General features: G+C 36.3%; 1 protein-coding gene across 5 annotated transcripts in view; it reads left to right on the top strand.

Annotated features, from left to right (window-relative positions):
- The window catches only part of SEC22A (SEC22 homolog A, vesicle trafficking protein), a 70,217-nt gene that overhangs the window by 17,298 nt on the left and 37,899 nt on the right, over positions 1-15,020 (top strand). For 3 of the 5 annotated variants that reach the window (XM_045385520.2, XM_005547965.4, XM_045385519.2), the window contains exons 4-5: positions 4,599-4,762; positions 6,127-6,321. In XM_045385520.2, coding sequence (XP_045241455.1) covers positions 4,599-4,762; positions 6,127-6,321 — 359 coding nt within the window. The remainder of the gene's footprint in view (positions 1-4,598; positions 4,763-6,126; positions 6,322-15,020) is intronic. The other 2 variants (XM_074033293.1, XM_074033292.1) reach the window with 1 other exon arrangement.

Raw genomic sequence — 15,020 nt, 5'->3', positions numbered from 1 at the left:
GTGTGTATATTAGTGAGAGAGACATTGCAACAAAAATATATTAATATACAATTACAAATTGGGTTAGTTTGTGAAGAAAACTAACAGCTGCTATGATATACTGTAGGAGTGGGATCAGTTTAGATTGTGTGTTCTGGGAAGGACTTTCAGTCTAAGAACTGGAGGATATGTAGGAATTAGCCAGGTCAGAATTGGAGCACTGGGGAAGACAAAATCATGAAGTTTCTCAGTTTGGGAGTGGGAGGGCTGGAAGTGGGTTGGTATCCTTGGGGATCTGAAATAAGGCCAGTGGGTGGCTAGAATGTAGAGAGGGAGGAGTAGAGTTGTACAAAATGAAGTGGAGTGTTTGGGAGGGCTTCCAGAAGATAACTGTAATACAGGTTCCAAAACTCTCAAGTTTCATTACTCTTAATTTAGGGAATAAAATAGAGATTGATTTGGAAAAAGTGAGAAAACATTGGTGAATTTGGAATAATTGGTTAATCTATGCTACATGGAAGTTGCTATTGTATTGTGGAAAAAATGTGGGCCTTGGAATCAACTAACTTCATCCCATCTTTGCTTCTTAATGGTGTGTGACCTTGGATAAGTTACTAAGCCTCTCTGAGTTTCTTTTCTTTCATTTGTAAAGTGGAGATAATAGTGCCCCTTTATTGTGAGAATGAAACTAAATATGTAAAATACTTAGCAAAGGGCCTAGCTTATACTAAGTGGTCAGTAAACTACGTGGTGCTATTACTCTTACTACTATTTCTCTTCTTTCTCCTCAAGGCAGATAGACATCTGCCAGACTATCTATAAAATATTCACTAGGTGAACCTGATGAACACAGCAAAAGCATGCACAAACTGGCATGCCTATAATGACTTTAGACTATTTTATGGGTAGTCCTCAGTGAAGTGGTGGGAGTATTTCAATCTGTCCCATGATTGTTGAAAAAGCAGAATTTTTTCCATCACAAACATAAATGGAACTGTATGTACTTTGGGAAAACTAGCTTTACATTTCAAATAAAGCATTACAAAGCTAAATTTACTATGAAAAGCCATAATGTTATAGAACACACTATAGCCTTTTCAGAGAGAATCTTGCAACTGTAGTAAAATAAAGACTTCCTGAAAATGCTCACATGCCATGTTAAAGACATAGGGTTTCCTTTATTTTACATACAATTGTCTAGTTACATTTAGCACAAGTAAGATAAACCATTTGGGATAAACTGTCATGTAGGTGTCTGTGGCTGACTCTGTTATTAATGTGGAAATACAGTAAGACTCTGACACAATACAAAAAATGGATTCTAAAACCTTCAGTCGTATTAATGAAGGATAATCAAATAACTCCTAGCTAGCCAGTTGGGAGTTCCTAGGGTGTGGAAGCCAATTACCAATTGTCTTCAGGTTATTGAGGTTATTATGGGGTATATTTGAATGCTAATGACATGTCAAATAATTTTGATAATGACAGTGAAGATTTTTTTTGGAAAGAGAAAATCATTTGAGAAAGCATATTTTGGCCTTTGATTTAGATATTAAGTTGTAGAAAAAGGCAATATGCTATGGCTAAATTAATTTGACTATGATCCTTAAGAAGAGATACATTTTACTTTGTAAGCACTATATATACACATATAGAAAACTAAAACAAAAGTTTTATGAAACAATATGTATTCCAATACTTTCTGTTATATTTTACTTCAATTTCTGGAAAATGCTGTAGTTCACTAAACTAGTTTCATGACATAGTGGTTTACAACTTGCACTTTGAAAAACGTTGCCCTAAATGAGTGTGTATTAAGTGATGCTTCAGAAAGGAACAACCAGGCTACTCTAGAACCATAAGATCAGAACTATTTCACCACTAGTATATCCCATACCACTAGTAATAGATGACTAGTAGGTGCCAAGCCCATTTGGCAACCTGGGATGGTCTTTTAAAAGGGATTCATATATATATATGTGTCACATGTATATATTCACACACATATTTACTTGCTTACACACAAGCTCTCACAGGAAGGATACATAAGAAATTATTACTAACATGGATTGCCCAAGGGAAGGAGAACTAGGTGTCTGGGCAAGAGTGATAAGACACTTTAAGTGCCGTACGTATACCCTTTTATTTTTCATTCTTGTTAAATTTGAATCCTGTGAACTTATTTATTCTAAACATTAATAAATTCTGCTTCTATGTTATTCGAGAAAGAAAACAGTAAGGTGACCAGTATGGATCAGAGTTTTACAGTAAAGATTACTGTGTTGGCTGGGCGTGGTGACTTATACCTGTAATCCCACCACTTTGGGAGGCCAAGGCAGGCAGATCACTTGAGGTCAGGAGTTTGAGACCACCCTGGCCAACATGGTGAAACCCCGTCTCTACTAAAAATACAAAAATTAGCCAGGTGTGGTCGTGTGTGCCTGTAATCCCTGCTACTCAGGAGGCTGAGACAAGAGAATCACTTGAACCCAGGAGGCAGAGGTTGCAGTGAGCTGAGATTGTGCCACTGCACTCGAGCCTGGGCAACAGAGCAAGATTCCGTCTCAAAAAAAAAAAAAAAAAAAAAAAATTACTGTGTAGATTAGCAGAGTCCAGCATAGGAGTGGGGAATTACATCCTGCATGCTGTTTACTGCCCTTGATGTAGACCAGCTATATTGACAGTGCTATGCAATGATGTTTAGGCGACTCATTAAAAAGGGTTACTTTGTGTTTTGTGCTCTGCTTATTTATTATAGTGGGGTATATACTAGATTCTGGAAAGCTTTTTTTCCAATAGAATATGGTTAATTTTAATGTTTCAATGCTTTTTTTTTATTTTTAATTTCTAAATTTGTTATTTAGAAGTAATTTCAAACTTACAGAAAAGTTGTATGAGTAAGAAAAGTTCAAATAACACCTGTTCCCATAGTCACCTTTGGTCAACATTTTACCACATTTGTCTTCTCATTTTATCTACCTACCTACTTAACTATCTGATTTATTTTTTTTCCTGAACCCTTTCTTCATAACTGCTTCAAAGAGTATTTTCTAAAATTAGGGATATTATCTTACTTAACCACAGTACACGTGTCAGCCTCAGTAAATTTCTTGTTCATACCATACTTTATCTACTGTACTGCTAACTTTCCTTTTTTGTCAGTTGACCCAGGAATATGCTTTATATCATTTTTTTTATTGCTTTTTGGCACAGGATTTGGACTAGCATTAGGAATTGCATTTAGTTGTCATATCTCTTTAGCTGCTTTTTTTTGGGGGGGAGACAGAGTCTCTCTCTTGTCACCCAGGCTGGAGTGCAGTGGCGCAATCTCGGCTCTCTTCAACCTCCATCTCCTGGCTTCAAACAATTCTCCTGCCTCAGCCTCCTGAATAGCTGGGATTACAGGCATGCACCACCATACCCAGTTAATTTTTATATTTTTAGTCGAGACGGGGTTTCACCATGTTGACCAGGCTGGTCTCAAGCTCCTGACCTCAGGTGATCCGCCCACCTCGACCTCCCAAAGTGCTGGGATTACAGGCCCCCACCACGCCCAGCCTCTTTAGCTTCTTTTGATTGGCAACATTTCCACTTCCTTTATTTCTTTTTTACAACCCTGGAATTTTTAAAGAATACACTTTTTCCTTTTTAAAAATAGAATGTTGATCATTTTGGTGTTTTCTTATGATGAAATTCAAATTATGCATTCTCAGAATATTATATAGCTGATGTGTCTTTCTCAGGATATAACATCTGGAGACACAATATCCATCTAACATTAATGATGTTAGAGAGTACTTGGTGAAGGAGTTGTCTAGCTTCTACTGTATAATATTTTCCCCTTGCAACTAAGAAACAATCCATGGAAAGACATTTTAAAACCATGCAAATATACTAATCCATAAAAATTTCCCCCTAGATTTAACATCCATGATTGTCCTTGCCTGATCCAATCTTTACCATGTTGGTTGCAAATGCTGATTTTTCCATTGCTAGCACTACCTCTGCATTTACCAGTCAACACTCAGCATTCTGTTTTAAGCCATAGCCCTCAGTTCTACTTTTGCGTTTTTATATAAACTCATAAATTCCCACCTCCCATGGTTCATAATCAATTACTGTGTAAAGCAGAGGATTTGATTCTGGGGCATGTCATTGATGACTTCAAGAGGTCAGTGATCACCTTGAAATTGTGTGCAGTCTTCTGTGTTCTGACATCTTTCTAGGGAGAGTGTTCCTTTCATCAGAATCTTGAAAGGGTTCTGGACTCAAAAGTGGGGAACATGTTGAAGGGTTAGACTTTAAGCTGTCTGTAATACTTATAATACATTTGTATATCCGTTCCCCTGCTTTTTACCCCTAGTGATAACTGAAATGTTAGAACCATATTGTATGTCCCTCTGTAGTACATTCTATTTTTTGTCATCTGTTTTTAAACCACAACTTAAAATAGTACTGTATTTTGGTTCCTTTAAATTTTTTCCTAGAATATATAATAAATGTTAAGATCTTCATTGCCACCGTAGTAGCAGTTTATGGTGTATGGAACCAGTCTTGTGAAGCAGTGAATTACCTTGATTTAATTTGAAATTTTAAAACCAATGTTTTTTACACTATAGTTTTATTAGCTCTCTGGGAGTGAGCTACATGATGTTGTGCACTGACAATTACCCAAATGTTCTCGCCTTCTCTTTCCTGGATGAGCTTCAGAAGGAGTTCATTACTACTTATAACATGATGAAGACAAATACTGCTGTCAGACCATACTGTTTCATTGAATTTGGTAAGGGCCTGATTTTTTTTTCCTTTTTATTCATCTCCATCCAATCATAAGTAATTTTAAATCTAATATTGGGTGGAGGGGGGACTTCAGCTATCTTGCTTTTGATAATTTGGTAAATGATCTATAAATTATGGTAACATTTTACTTAGATGCTTATTAGAAAAAAAATTGTGTTTGAACTGTGAAGGGGATTTTGAGTATTGGTCCAAAGAATTAATGCCAGAGGATAACTTCTCAATGAGAAATTTGTAAGCCAGAGATTCAGACTTTTGTGTTTCTGTAATAATCTTTTATAGTCTGCTTCATGTAGAATAGGGGATGGCAAACATTTGCTGGAAAGGACCAGATAGTACATATTTTAGGCTTTAAGGATCATATAGTCCCTGTCACAACTATTCAGCCCTGCCGTTGTAGCTCAAAAGCAGCCATAGGCAGTACGTAAATGAGTGCAGTTATATTCTAATAAAACTTTACAGAATAGTCAGCAGGCTAGATTTGGCCTGTGGTCAGTAGTTTGCTCAACTTCTGATGTAGAAGGAAAAAGTTGTAAATAGTAAAAATAAAATTCCACTTGGAAAATATTTAGGAAATGTCTTATATTAGTTTTATTCAATTTATTCTTTAAAACCTACATTCTAATGGTGTAAGCAATAACAAGAAAACAGATTTATAAAAACATGCAACTTCTAGTGTGTGTTCTTATGTAATTGCAGCTGGTAAATCTGACAGATTTAATATTTCATGAGATAGGAATCTGTATAAAAATCAAGACTTTGGGCGAGGTGTGGTAGCTCATGCCTTTTATCCCAGCACTTTGGGAGGCCGAGGCAGTAGGATCACTTAAGGCCAGGAGTTCGAGACCACCCTGGGCAACAGAGAGAGACTCTGTCTGTACAAAAAAAATAAATAAGCTGGGCATGGTGGCAGCCCCAGCTGCTTGGGAGACTGAGGCAGGAGAATCACTTGAGCACAGAAATTCAAGGTTACAGTGAGCTATGATTGGACCACTGCATCCCAGCCTAGGTGACAGAGCAAGACCCTATCTCAAAAAAAAAAAAAAAAAATCAAGACTTTGGTTTAAAGTTAAAGCTCTTTTTCGTTTTTGCAATTTCTTGAAGTGGATGTAATACACTTAGGTAGTGTTAAATCCTTAGTTTATTTAAAATTACTGATTTCTAGAGGGTAAAACTGATGACTCCATGATATATTAATCATTAAACACAAGTAATATTGGAATACTTCATGACAAATTGAACAATTTTGAATAATAAACTACCTGTAATATTTACTATCCATAAGCATCATATTCTGAAACGATTAATTGACAAGTGACTGCAAGGAAATTTATGTTTTATTTTACATAGATAACTTCATTCAGAGGACCAAGCAACGATATAATAATCCCAGGTCTCTTTCAACCAAGATAAATCTTTCTGACATGCAGACGGAAATCAAGCTGAGACCTCCTTATCAAATTTCCATGTGCGAACTGGGGTCAGCCAATGGAGTCACATCAGCATTTTCTGTTGACTGTAAAGGTGCTGGTAAGATTTCTTCTGGTGAGTTCTGGATCTCAGTTATTTTATTTTTTAAAAATCCTTGGGAAGAACTGAGAAGCTCTTGAAAATGAATTACTTCATTCTAATATTTTAAATCAAGTACATGAGAGAATATAGAAGTTCAAAGCAATCCTTTTTCAGTGATTTATAAAGTAAGCTACCAGATATGTGACTAGTCAGGAAAATACTTTCAAATAGCAACCTCAGAGGATCTCTTTGCTAGAAAAACATTTTTTTTAATTTAAAATTTTTAAAAGTTAATTTTCATGGGTACATATTCGGTGTGTAATATATTTATGGGGTACATGAGATATTTTGATACAGGCATGCAATGCGTAATAATCACATTAGGGTAAATGGGGTATTCATCACCTCAAGCATTTATTATTTCTTTGTGTTATAAACATGTCAGTTGTACTCTGTTATTTTAAAATGTACAATAAATTATAAGTTATTGTTGACTGTAGTCACCCTATTGTAGTATCAAGTACTAAATCTTATTCATCTTAGCTAACTGTATTATGTACCCATTAATCATCCCCCTTTCTCCCACCCCCACTACCCTTCCCATCCTCCGGTAACCAAAATTCTACTCTCTATCTCCACGAGTTCAGTTGTTTTAAACTTTAGCTCCCACAAATGAATGAGAATATGTAAACTTTTCCTTTCTGTGCCTAGTTTATTTAACTTAATAAAATGTCCTCCAGTTCATCCATGCTGTTGCAAATGACAGGATCTCATTCTTTTTTTGTGGCTGAATAATACTCTGTTGTGTATGTGTGCCACATTTTATGCATTTGTCTGGTGATGGGCACTAAGGTTGCTTCCAAGTCTTACCTGTTGTGAATAGACTGCAGTAAACATGAGAATGCAGATGTCTCTTCGATATGCTGATTTCCTTCCTTTTGGGTATGTACCTCGTAGTGGGATTGCTGGATTATATGATAGTTCTCTTTTTAGTTTTTGAGGAACCTCAAAACTACTACTGTTTTCCATAGTGGTTGTACTGATTTACATCCCCACCAACAGTGTTCCCTTTTTTCCACATCCTCACCAGCATTCATTATTGCCTGTCTTTTGGATAAAAGCCATTTTAACTGGGGTGAAATGATGTCTCGTTGTAGTTTTGTTTTGCATTTCTCTGATGATTGGTGATGTTGAGCACCTTTTCATATACCTGTTTACCATTTGTATGTCTCATTTTAGAAATGTCTGTTCAGCTCTTTTGCCCATTTTTTAATAGGCTTATTAGATTTTTTCATATAGAGTTGTTTGAGCCCATCATATATTCTGGTTATTAATCCCTTGTCAGGTGGATATAGGGATTCACATTCCCTTGTCATTTTGCAAATATTTTCTATCATTCTGTGGGTTGTCTCTTCACTTTGTTGTTTCTTTTGCTGTGCAGAAGCTTTTTAACTCAATATAATGCAATTTGTCCACTTTTGCCTTGGAGGCCTGTGCTTGTGGAGTATTACTCAAGAGATGTCCTGGAGCGTTTCCCCAATGTTATCTTTAGTAGCTTCATAGTTTGAGGTCTGAGATTTAAGTCTAATACATTTGATTTGATCTTCATATATGACTAGGAAAACATTTAAGGTTTCTTTGTAAACATTTTTCTAGAAATGAAAAATAGGTTATTTGTACTGCTTATTTATAGGCATGTAAAGTGCTTTACATTTTGTCAAAATGGCTACATTTAAGGCCAGAGTGCTTGACTGTCACAGGTGTAAATACTTTAGTGATCATCTGCTCAAACCTTCCATCCCAAAGAAGGAATACTATCTTCAACAACTGTGAAAGGATATAAACTTTTGCTTAAAATGAACACCTCATTGTTTTATAAGGTAGCATATGACATTGTCAGACTGTATTTTTAAAAAAATTATTCCAACCTAAGCCTTTAGGGGAAAAGAAAATCTTCCTTACGTAATTGAGCTAAAGTCGGCTTCCCTATGTCTACCAGTTTGTTTTGTGATCTCTTTCTCCCTTCCTTCAGCAGAACCAGAAAAACAGTTAAGTCAGCAACTGTGTGTCCTTTCCATCCTCTTAGTCTAGTCTACTTCATATAAATATCTCCAGTTCACCAGTGAGAACACATGGACACAGGGAGGGGAACATCACACACAGGGGCCTGTCAAGGGGTCAGGAGCAAGGGGAGGGATAGCATTAGGAGAAATACCTAATGTAGATGATGGGTTGATGGGTGCAGCAAACCACCATGGCACATGTATACCTATGTAACAAACCTGCATGTTCTGCACATGTATTCCAGAACTTAAAGTATAATAAAAAAAGAAATAAAAATGCAAGACAATATCAACTATAGAATACAAGACAAACACATTTATCATTGTGTATTGACAAAGGGCGAAATTTTCAATTAAACTCTAACAAACATGCACCTTTTTGAATCACGAGGTCAGGAGTTCAAGACCAGCCTGGTCAAGATGGTGAAACCCTGTCTACTAAAAATACAAAAATTAGCTGGGCGTGGTGGCAGGTGCCTGTAATCCCAGTTACTTGGGAGACTGAGGCAGAGAATTCCTTGAATCCAGGAGGTGGAGGGTGCAGTGAGCTGAGATCGCACCACTGTACTCCAGCCTGGGTGACAGAGCGAGACTCCATCTCAAAAAAAAAGAAAAAAAAAACAAACCTCCAGTTAACTTAGCCTTTTCCTTTATGGCATTTCAAGTTCTCCCCATCCTAAAAGCTTCCTCTAGACATGCTTTAGTTTGTTAATATTCTTTAAATTTGGACTGAATACAACACTTCACATACAAATGTGGGAGAAGAGGGTAACAAATTTTATAAAAATAATCCAGTCAGTTAGTAAACAAGCAGAAAACAATAACAAGCCCAGTTGGTCAGGGGTGGTAGGGGGAGGGTGGGCCAGTACCCAGATTGTTACAATATGTTACCTAAAATGTCCAATTTCCAGTAAGTTATAAGACATGAAAAGAAACAGGAAAATGTGGCCAAGCATAGTGGCTCACACCTATAATCCCAGCAGTTTGGGAGGCCGAGGTGGGTGGATCACCTGGGGTTGAAAGTTCAAGACCAGCCTGACCAACGTGGAGAAACACGTCTCTACTGAAAAAAAAAAAAAATTAGCCAGGGATGGTGGTACATGTCTGTAATCCCAGCTACAGGAGAGGCTGAAGCAGGAGAATTGCTTGAACCCAGGAGGCGGAGGTTGCAGTAAGCCGAGATTACACCATTGCACTCTAGCCTGGGCAATGAGAGTGAAACTCCATCTCAAAAAAAAAAAAAAAAAAAAAAAACGGAAACAGGAAAATATGACCCATACACTGAGCCGGGGACGGGGACAGAATGTAGGTAACAGAAACTGCCTCTCAGAGCAGTCAGGTGTCAGATTTAACAAAGACTTCAAAGTAGCCATTATAATTGTATTCAAAAACTAAAGGAAACTATTAAAGGAGTAAAGGGGGAGGTATGATAATGTTGCATCAAATAGACAATACCAATAAAGAGAAATTATTTTTTAAAAAGTGGAAATTCTGGAATTAAGTAAAATTACTAAAATGAAAAATTCATTAGAAGGGCTTAACAACAGATTTGAACTGGCAGAAGAGTTAGCAATTTGAAGATAGAGATTATTTAATCGGAAAAACAGAAAAAAGAATGAAGAAAAATGAACAGAACCTCAGAAAAATAGGGGGCATGCCACCATAGGTGTGACAGGATACTGAAGAAGAAGGGAGAGAAAAAGCAGAAAAAATATTTGAGGAAATAATGGCTGAAAAGTTCCCAGATTTACTGAAGAACATTAATCTGCTCTTCCAGGAAGCTCAGTGAACTCCAAATGGGATACACACAGGAGATCCACAAATAGATGAATCATAGTAAAATGCTGAAATCCAAAGACAAGAAGAAAATCTTGAAATCAGCAAGAGAAGAAGAACTTGTCACTTAATGAGTTTACCTGTATAACAAACCCGCACACATCTATCCCTGAACCTAAAATATAAGTTAAAAGAAAACCAAAACTCATCACTTACAGTGAACCTCAATAAGATTAACAGCTGACTTCTTAGCAGAACCAATAGAGACTAGTAGGCAATGGAATGACATACAAAGTGCTGAAAGAAAAAAATAAAAACTACTAGTAACCAAGAATCTTATATCCAGCAAAGTTATCTTTTAAAATGAAGGCAAAAGAAAGACATTTACAGATAAATGAAAGATAAGATAATTTGTTCCTAGCAGAATCACCTTATAAGAAGTAATAGAGGAAATTCTTGGCTGGGCGTGGTGGCTTATGCCTGTAATCCCAGCACTTTGGGAGGCCGAGGCCGGCAGATCACAAGGTCAGGAGTTTGAGACCAGCCTTGCCAACATGGTGAAACCCCCGTCTATACTAAAAATACAAAAATTAACTGGGCGTGGTGCCATACACCTGTAATCCCTGCTACTCAGGAGGCTGAGGCAGGAGAATTGCTTGAACCTGGGAGGTGGAAGTTGCAGTGAGCTGAGATTGCACCACTGTGCTCCAGCCTGGGCAACAGAGCAAGACTTCATCTCAAAAACATAAAATAAAATAATAATAATAATAATGGAAATTCTTTAGGATGAAAACAAGTGACCCTAGAAAATGATTTGAATCCATTTGAAAAAAAGCAAAGAACAAGGATAAGGATAATTAAGTAATTTAAAAAGACAGTAAAGGCCAGGTGTGGTGGCTCATGCCTGTAATCCTAGTACTTTGGGAGGCCAAAGTGGGAAGATCCCATGAGCCCAGGAGTTTGAGATTGCAGTGAGCTAGGCTGCCCTCCAGCCTGGGCAATAGAGCAAGACTCTGATGCGTAAAAATACATTAATACATTTTTCTTCTACTCTCTACTCTTAACTGATTTAAAAAGTGATCATATAAAACAGTGCATATATAATATCATTTAGGCCTATAACATATAGAAATGTAATATATTTTCCAATACAGCAAAAAGGACATGGGCGGTAGTTAAGTTGTACTGGGCTAAAGAGATTACTCCAGATAGTAATTCATATCAACAGGAACTAATGAAGAAAGCCAGAAAGATAAGATAAACATTAACAAGAGCTATAAATATATAATTACTATCCTTTGTTAGCATTTTTAGAAGACATAAAATTCTATAAAGTTATAATTTATAACAATGTATTTTGGAGTTTGTGATGTTTATTGATATGTATAACAGCAATACCACAAAAGAGAGATAAAGGGAATACAGCTATATAGGAGTAATGTTTCTGTGGCTCATTAGAATTTAGTATAAATTCTTATAGTTAAGATGTACATGGTAAGCTTAGAGCAACCACAAAGCAAATAAAAAGTAGTAAAAAATTATTGAAGTAAAATACCGTACTACTAAATATTCACTTAATGCAAATTAGAAAAAAAAAAAAACAGTGAAGGAAGGATAGAGCCAAAAAAAGCATCAGATGGATAAGACAAAAGGAAAAAAATGGCAGATGTAAATCTGTATCAATAATAATAATATATGTGACTGGATTTTAAAAGTGTTAATATATTAAATAATCCAGTCAAAAGATGGAGATTGTAAGATTGGAGTAAAAATTAAAAAGCAAGATGCAACTATATGCTGTCTTCCTTAGATTCAAATATATAAATAGATTGAAAGTCAAAGGATAAAAAAAAATACATAAAGAGCAAAAGAGAGCTGGAGTAGCAATAATAATATTAGACAAAATGGACTTTATGACATTGTTGTGAGAGGTAAAGCATGACATTTTATAATGATAAAAGGATGAATCAATTAAGATAGAGCTATAAATGTATATGCATTTAACAACAGAGCCCCAAAGTACATTAAGTAAAACCTGCCAGAAGTGAATACAGAAACAGACAATTGAACAATAATAGTTGAAAACTTAAATACACAACTTTCAATAATGGATAGAACAATTAGGCAGAAAATAAGAAAATATAAAACTTGAACACCTGCACCACCATACACCAATGAGACATAACAGACATCTATTAGGATACTCCATTTAACAACAGAATTTATGTTCTTAAGTGCATGTGAACTATTCTCCAGGATAGACCTTATGCTAAGCTAAACAAAACAAAAAGAAAAACAAAACCTACATGAATTTAAAAGGATAGAAATAGTACGAAGTATGTTCTCCAGCCACATTAGAATGAAATTAGAAGTGAAAACAGAAATTTGGGAAACTCACAAATACGTGGAAATTAGAAAATACATTCCTAAATAGTGAATAGGTCAGAGAATAAATCAAAAGGGAAATGTGTACTTTGAGATGAATGAAAATGAAGACTCAGCATACCAAAATTTACAGGATGTAGCAAAAGCTATATTTAGAGGAAAATTTATAGCTGTAAATGCGTATGTTTAAAAAAATAGATTTGAAGACAACTTTCCACTTAAAGATAATGGACAAAGAAAAGCAAATTAAACCTAAAGCAAACAGAAGGAAGGAAATAACGATTAGAAACAAATGAAATAGAGGATAGGAAAACAGTAGAGAAAAATCAACAAAACCAAAAGTTGGTTCTTTGAAAAAACTGGCAAACCCTTAGCTAGATTGACCCAGAAAATAATTACTCAAATTAGAAATGAAGGGGGCAGGCACAGTGGCTCACGCCTGCAACCCCAACGCTTTGGAAGGCTGAGGTGGATGCATCACTTGAGGCCAGGAGTTCAAGACCAGTCTGGCCAACATAGCAAAACCCCATTTCTCCTAAAAATACAAAAAATTAGCTGGGTATGGTGGCACATGCCCATAATCCCAGCTGCTCAGGAGGCTGAGGCATGAGAATTGCTTAAAACCTGGGAGGTGGAGGTTGCAGTGAGCTGAGATCACACCACTGCATTCCACCCTGGGCAATAGAGTGAGACTCTGTCTAAAAGAAAACAGAAATGAAAAGGAGGGCATTTCTCCTGACCTTCTAGAAATAAAAAGGATTGTAAAGAAATACTGTAAACAAGTGTATCCCATTAAATTCAATAACTTTGATGAAATGGACAAATTCCTAGAAAAACACAAACTACTGGTAATGATGCAAGAAGATAATCTGAATAGATCTATAAAAGCAAAAATATTCAATTAGTAATAAAAACTACCCACAAAGAAGACTCCAGACCCAGATACATTTACTGGTAATTTTTACCAAACAGTTAATGAAAAGTTAATAAACAATTATTTACAAATAGTTCCAGAAAAATAGTAAAGGGCCAGGTGCTGTGGCTCACACCTGTAATCCCACCACTTTGGGAGGCCAAGGCAGGCAGATGGCTTGAGCTCAGGAGTTCAAGACCAGCCTGCGCAATGTGGTGCAACACTGTCTCTACAAAAAATACTTCCGTATTCTGTGACGCCAGTATCACCCTAATACCAAAACCAGGCAAAGTCATCACAAAGAAAGTAAAATGCAGACCAACATATCTTACGAATATAAACACAAAAGTCCTCAACAAAATACAAGCAAACCCCATCCAGCAATGTATTTTAAAAATGAGAACAGGCACTGTGGTTCATGCCTATAATCCCAGCACTTTGGGAGACTGAGGCAGGAGGATCACTTGTGCCCAGGAGTTTGAGACCAGCCTGGATAACATAGGCAGACCCCATCTCTACAAAAAAGTTTTAAAAATTAGCCTGATGGTATGCATGTGTAGTCCCAGCAACTCAGGAGGCTGAGGTGAGAGAATCACTTGAGCCCAGGAGTTTGAGGCTACAGTGAGTGATGATGACACCACTGCACTCCAGCCTGGGTGACAGAGCAAGACCCTGTCTCTAAAAGAAAAAATTATAGTTATGTGCTACATAACAACATTTTGTTAATGATAGACTGAATATATGGTGGTGATTTCAAAAAATTATAATAGCATATTTTTACTGCACCTTTTCTATGTTGAGATACACAAATACCATTGTATTACAGTAGTCTACAGTAGTCACTACAATAACATGCTGCACAGGTTTGTAACCCAGGAGCAGTAGGCTCTACCATATAGCCTCGGTATGTATTAGGGTGTACTATCTAGGTTTGTGTAAGTACATTCTATGATGTTTGCACAGCAATATCACATAATGACACTTTGTTCTGAATGTATCCCCATTGTTTAAGGATGCATGACTGTACACCCTGACCAAGTGGGATTTATCCCAGGTGTGCAAGTTTGCTTTTACATCTAAAAATCAGTTAATGTAGTATATTGATAAGAAATTAAAAAAAAACACGTGATTATCTCAATACATGCAGAGAAAGCATTTGACAAAATTCAACAGCCTTTCATGGCAAAAAAAAAAAAAAAAAAAAAAGAATAGAAGGGAACTTCCTCAACTTGATAAAGGTCACTTATGGAAAACCCACAACTAACATTATACTTGATGGTGAAAGACAGGATGCTTTTTCCTAAGATCCAGGGAGAAGACAAAGATGTCTGCTTACACTACTTCTACTCAACATTATACTGGAAGTTCAAGCCACAGCTGGCCATTGGACAAGGACAATAAATGAAAAGGCATGTAGATTGCAAAGGAAGAAATAAAATAACTCTATTCACATATGACATAATCTTTCATATAGAACATTCTAAGGAATCCACTGAAAAACTATGAGAACTAATAAATGAGTTCAGTGAGGTTGTGGGATACAAGATTAATATAAAAAACAATGGTATTCTATATACTAGCAATGAACAATCTGA

Source organism: Macaca fascicularis, chromosome 2, assembly GCF_037993035.2.
Source record: "Macaca fascicularis isolate 582-1 chromosome 2, T2T-MFA8v1.1".
Classification (NCBI taxonomy): domain Eukaryota; kingdom Metazoa; phylum Chordata; class Mammalia; order Primates; family Cercopithecidae; genus Macaca; species Macaca fascicularis.
Note: the sequence above shows the minus strand (reverse complement) of the source record. Positions and strands in the feature narration are given on the sequence as shown.